This window comes from Sinocyclocheilus grahami, unplaced genomic scaffold (assembly GCF_001515645.1).
Source record: "Sinocyclocheilus grahami isolate Dianchi unplaced genomic scaffold, SAMN03320097.WGS_v1.1 scaffold1441.1, whole genome shotgun sequence".
Classification (NCBI taxonomy): Eukaryota; Metazoa; Chordata; class Actinopteri; order Cypriniformes; family Cyprinidae; genus Sinocyclocheilus; species Sinocyclocheilus grahami.
Window position 1 is genome coordinate 7,130 of NW_015506620.1, and position 6,420 is coordinate 13,549.

At 37.2% G+C, this 6,420-nt stretch overlaps 1 protein-coding gene across 1 annotated transcript in view; it reads right to left on the reverse strand.

The window, feature by feature from the left end:
* Positions 1 to 4,376: 4,376 nt before the first annotated feature.
* The window catches only part of LOC107570324 (SLAM family member 9-like), a gene marked incomplete at its 3' end in the record, with an annotated part of 8,801 nt that continues 6,757 nt past the window's right edge, over positions 4,377 to 6,420 (reverse strand). The window contains exon 3 of the mRNA XM_016256545.1: positions 4,377 to 4,667. Within this exon, the coding sequence (XP_016112031.1) occupies positions 4,377 to 4,667 (291 nt within the window). The remainder of the gene's footprint in view (positions 4,668 to 6,420) is intronic.

Below are 6,420 nucleotides of genomic sequence, written 5' to 3' on the forward strand. Positions count from 1 at the left end.
TTCAAGCCCGAAAGGGGAACAGACACAGTAATGATGCAGTACACAAGCCGCGGTTAAGACGGCTGACTCCACTTTGATGTGACGTTGTCTCTCTCTCTCTCACACACACACACGCGCGTGCGTACACACACACACACGATGCTCAAAACTCCGCATTTGAACAGTCAATAGCAAATACTTAAACTAGTAACAAAACATACTTACAGTCACTGATTCAGAAGCACCAGATTGTCATAGCAAAGTCAGAATGACCTCCTCTCCTAGGTTCACGAAACGGTCGTCCATAAAATGCATTGCTGTTCTGTTGTAAGTAATCTTAATGATTCCTAAATGCATCTACTTTCGGAAGGCCAAATAAAGTGCTTTTGCTTTCGCCTAGAAACACACAGCGTCTCCCTGACATGCTGCTTCAACACTAACTGCGGTTACTGAAACCATGCCTTCTTTCTTTGCGTGCACATTTGGGCGCATTATGCAAATATTCTCACATAGTGAGGTAGATGTGTGGGGGCGTGTTAGAACGAGCCGTTTTAGTGGGGTGTGACAGAGTCTTAACTTTGATAAAAAAATATCTCTTTGGTTTTGAGACTTTCTTTGCAATTTCAGGGATCTTATCTATTCACGAACAGCTTGTAACACTCCAAAGAGAAAGGAAAACTTGAAATCGCATCATATGACCCCTTTAATATTATTGTTCGAGATGTGATAATTTATTTTTAACACTAGATGGCGTTCTAAGCTGCGGTTATACACATGTTCTATTAAAATGACTCCTGCTATTAGATTTAACTACACCATTGAGTGGCAAAAAATACTTCTTTGTACATTGATAACCACTCATTCATATTATGATTGTAGATGCTTTTTCAGTGACTGAATTTTTGGATGCTCTTAATATGGACTTGTGTTTTTCCTGCTGTCTGGAAGGAGTTTTAATATAGTGTGATCGGTCATGTGAAATTTAGTGCTCAGGAGTCGCGCTACACGCCAGCAAAGGCAAAGCAAACACTATAGAATAACCAAGACGTGTCACTCGTATAGTTTTGAATGGGGAAAAATGCAACGCTCAACATGGTTGCTCTATTGAAGGAAGCCCCACCCTCTGAGTAAAAGAGCCAATCGCAAATCGGTAAAGTCAGTGCGTCACTGCAGTTCCTGTTAGAAGTCCCGGTTGCTATAGAAACAGTCAACGTTCTGAGACGTGCAATTTGGACTGCGCATGTGGACTAGCAGGTCAAGCCTGAAAAATACACTTTTTTAACGCAACTGGAGCAATAAGGAACAACATTTATGAGGCAGTTGTTGTCAGATTTCATTGGTGATTTCAAATATGAAATTTAATCGTAAGCTTGTTGAACAGTTTTTGAGAATATGATGTTTCCCCATTCAAAGAGATAGAAAATGCCCTTGCATTCCCTAGAGGCATTTCAAAGATGGCTGCCGAGTGAAATGACTTGTCTTAAAGGGACTTTGGGCAAAGCACAGTAAGAACTGAAGGTGAGTAAAAATGACTTAAGATGTTGAGAATAGTGTTTCTACTGAATTTTGGTGTATTTGTTTCGTGTTTTGGACATCAGCGCTGTTATGCTACTGAAAAAAATAAGTCTTACTAGCGTTTCTCCTTTTAGTTGGTTACTCCCCAAAACTGATGGAAACTCTATCAGTTATTAACCACTGCATATTTGCATGATAACATAAATATTACAAAAGTGAATTGAACATTGCATTTATTTTTAAAATGATTCCAAGGCATTGTCAGACAAAGAAAAAGATCTTTATAAAAACAGGATGTGATATAGACAAGAATAGCTCTTCTACTAGCACCGCTAATTATGGAAATAAGTACTGAAACTAGGACTGCGTGTCAAGACATGAGTGTGTATAAGGTCATGAATATATATATAGACACGCATATTCCCATGAATATAAATCTTAATATTAATACAACAGACTCAAACTCTAAGCTAGTCACAGGAGTTTCCTACTAAAAATTATCACATTGAAAAATGATTAAAGTTTGATTATCTTATCATGTTAACAGGCACATAGTCTACTACTTGATCCTCCTCTTCAACTTTCTGGAAAAAAAAGTATAACATATGTTAAATAAAGAACAACTACATCAATGGCTTTGGGGGAAAAATAAATACTGAAATGTAGTAATAATAAATATACATAATAAAGATGAATAGGAAAATTGAAAATGCCCAGCCTGCATAACAGAAAGATGGCCAAAAAGATATCAAGAATTAGCCTGAAGTGAAGAATTTCCTGAATGAATGTATGCCATACAGTAGTTTGATTCAGTTTATTTCTCCCTTTATAAGTTTATTTATTGTCATTTATTTTAAACAATTATATGGTTAGTTGTATTTTTTCCTGCTGTCTGCAACACCTTTAGAACATTTTATTCAGTTATTCTAATATGCTGGATTTTCTCAGTAGCTTTACAAATGCACTCCAGTTCAAAATATGAAAGTAACTTAATCTAACTCCTTTTATTTACCGATAGACTCTTTAAGCCACAATAAAAATAAAAAAAAGACTTACTCAGAGGTCTTGTATGTCAGCGATTCACATTGAAGTTAAATGGCTTATTCTGGAATTACATTGAAGAAAGAAAATATCTATTACTCTTTATGTTACCATATGATGGATTGCACAGACAAAAACACAACCACACACTGATCTACATCTGACTCACTGCTGAAATGATACAAAGACACACAACATAAATAAATAATCTTACCAATGTATGTGCATTTCTTTCATAGAACGTTGGCTCATAACGACACGAGTGATCTCATCTTCACAGATCTGAACTGTTTGAACAACAGTAATGGATTACAACTCAGATAGATGGATATATAATGGACAAACAGAACTAGATTGATCTTTACTATATGTTATTTTAGTGCTTTCAAAGTTTAATCACTAGTGCACATTTTTAATTAGATATATTTAATGCTGAAATTTAAAAAAAAATGCATTAACATATGTATGCCATTATTACTTTCAGCCCTGAGCTTAAACAGCCCTGAGCTGCTCGGGGCTGTTTGAACAGTCTTCAAAATATCTTCTTTTGTATTTTACAGAAAAAAGAAAGTTAATTTAAGCTTATTTTTTGGGTGCAGATCACTGCAAAAACCACTAACCACACACATTATTTAGGAGCTAAATGGCGTTACATTCATGAATTATATTAAATTACAATATGAGCTATCAGTTGATTAAAATCAGTATGTAACACATGCCTTCTGCATCAGTTTTTCTACATTTCCAGCAGATGCAGAAGATCCCAAATCCAGCGACAATCAACAGAGATCCAACAACAGCAACAGAGATCAAAACAATCAGAGAATCTGAGCCTGGATGATAAAAAGGAAAGTAAAATAGAGACATTGATGCAAGTTATTGAGTTTGATCTACAACAATAGACAGAGCTTAACAAATAAATGTTAATATCACCACTCCAGTACCTGAACATGTGTGACAGAGTTTGCTGATGTCCAGATGTTGAGTCTGGTTGCTGATGGGATTGTTGAGCACACAGCTGTAGGTGTTGTTATCCTGATATTCCACCTCCAGAGGTAGAGAGAGACTGATGCTGAGATCAGACACACTGATGCTGGACAATAAACTGTTTCCTTTGTACCAGGAGAGAGTCACATGACTCACATTCACCACTGAACACAACAATGAACAATATGACGAAGTTGATGAAGAGCAGTGTCTGGTAATGTTAGGAACAGGCAGACGAGCTGCAAAACATGAGAGAATAAACTGAAATATCGATACATTTACACAATAATTTTATTTTCAGTTCAGTGTTTTGAATGAGTGTTTATACGATCTGTCACCTCAAACTATAAAACAAGAGAGCACACACTGTAAAAGACAGCACAAATTATCTCTTCTCACCATAGACAGAAACACTGAATGTTTTTGTTTTTACACCAATTATCTCTAGTTTATAGAGTCCAGCGTGTTCAGATGTGGTGTTTGTGATGGTCAGAGATCCAGTTTGATTGTCCAGCTTCAGTCGGTCTCTGAATCTCTCATCAGGAACATCATCATATGTGAAGAAGATTTGGTTCTCTCTGTTGATTTGAGCTATCAGAGAGTTTTCAGCTCCAAATTTCCACAGTATGTCATCATCTTCACGCATTTCAGTAAGATCAGTGTTTAGAGTGACAGAATGTCCCTCCATCACTGACACTGACTCACCAAATACACCTGGAGAATAAACTGATTTTACTCAGATAAGAATAATCACAAAGGTTTCATGTTTCATTCACGTGAATTATTGAGTCTGATCTACAGCAACAGACAGAGATCAGCTCAACAAATAAACGGTAATATCACTACTTCCATACCTGCACATGTGTGACAAAGTTCACTGATGTCCAGATGTGTGGTCTGGTTGCTGATGGGATTGTTGAGCACACAGCTGTAGGTGTTGTTATCCTGATATTCCACCTCCAGAGGTAGAGAGAGACTGTTGTTGAGATCAGACACACTGATGCTGGACAATAAACTGTTTCCTTTGTACCAGGAGAGACTCACATGACCCACATTCAGCACTGCACACAGCAATGAACAATATGATGATGAAGATGATGATGATGAAGTACAGTCTCTGGTAATGTTAGGAACAGGCAGACGAGCTGCAAAACATAAGAGCATAAACTGAAATATGGATACATTTACAATTTTTCTGTTAGGTGTGTAGAGTGAGTGTTTATCCAACAGCTCAAACTATAAAACAAGAATATGTAAAAGACAGCACAAATGATCTCTACTCTCCATAGAAAGAAACACTGAATGTTTTTGATGACCATTTTACACCAATTATGTCTAGTTTATAGAGTCCAGCAAGTTGAGTTGTGATGTTTGTGATGGTCAGAGATCCAGTTTGATTGTCCAGCTTCAGTCTGTCTCTGAATCTCCCATCAGGACCATCATCATATGTGGAGAAGATTAGTTTCTCTCTACTGATTTCAGCTAAGAGAGAGTTGTCAGCACAGAATTTCCACAGTATGTCATCGTATTGACGTATTTCAGTAACATCAGTGTTTATAGTGACATAATCTCCCTCCATCACTGACACTGACTCACCAAACACACATCTGGAGGATAAACTGATTTTACACTGATTAAGGTCATTACAAAGGTAGACCGCTGTAATTAAAAAGCAACATATATTCCATTAACTTTTTTCTTTACTTACTAGCAGAAACTTTAAGTACTGTAGATCTTGCAGATGAAGAAAAAAACAATATATGCTGAAATATGCAAAGATTGCCTGAAAGTGTGTTTTTAATGTCAAATAATGGAGTAAGATGGCAGCATAATTTATGAAATAGGACAGATAACTAGGCTGGTTAAAGAATCATATGAGACATAATCAGACCACATTCTTCAAGTAATTAAAGTAACACATTACTTTTACATTTACAGTGAAATATCTGAGTTACTTTTTTTTTCCCAAATAAGTAACACGGGTTACTTTGTTTTAACCATTTATTGACTGACAGTTCTCCTGACCTCAAGTTGAGAGAAACTGGGAGTAAGTGCAGAGGAAGAGGCACTTCCTTCATCCTGAGGCTTATTCATTTTACTCTTGGTGTGAAAGGGTGTTTACAGTTGCCAAAAATATACCGTTTGGGTTTTTTTGTTATTAAAAACAAATGAGCAAGCCCAGCCCAAGTGACAAAACGTAGTGCAAAAGTAACATAAAACAAATGTTTGATTTTAATGGAGTAACGCAGTACTGTAATGGATTACGTTTACAGAGTTTGATCAGTTCATATGTCATTAATAGTGGTAATTTAGTACAAATGCGTTCACATCAGAAGTGAACTGTACCGGAGTGTGCATGAACCGTACACCAGATCACCCTTTTTAGATGGACTTGAGTACGGTTCGAGGGTGTGCACCCGAGTTCAACAAACAGCGTTCAGATTATCCAAACGAACCGAACACTGATGTCAAACGAACCCAGGTGCACTAGCCCCAGGATGTTGAGGAGAGTTAGGGTGCTTTCACACTTGATTTGATTTTCTAGTCCGAACCAGAGTTTGAGTGCTCCACCCTCCCCTTGCCCCTGCTGGACTGCGTTCATATAAATTTTTTGGGGTCCAAACCACGGTTCGATTGCATCATCAAGCCTGCAGCTGTTTACCCTGTTGCTTTGTAATGATGAATTCTGATGTCAATGGAACCTGGGTGTGGAACAAAAGTGTGAAAGCACCCTAAAAGAGACATTCATTTAAATCATTGAGTCTGAGCTACAACAATAGACAAAGATCAGCTCAATGAATAAATGTTAATACTACTACTGCCGTACCTGAACATGTGTGACAGAGTTTGCTTATGTCCAGATGTTGAGTCTGGTTGCTGATGGGATTGTTGAGCACA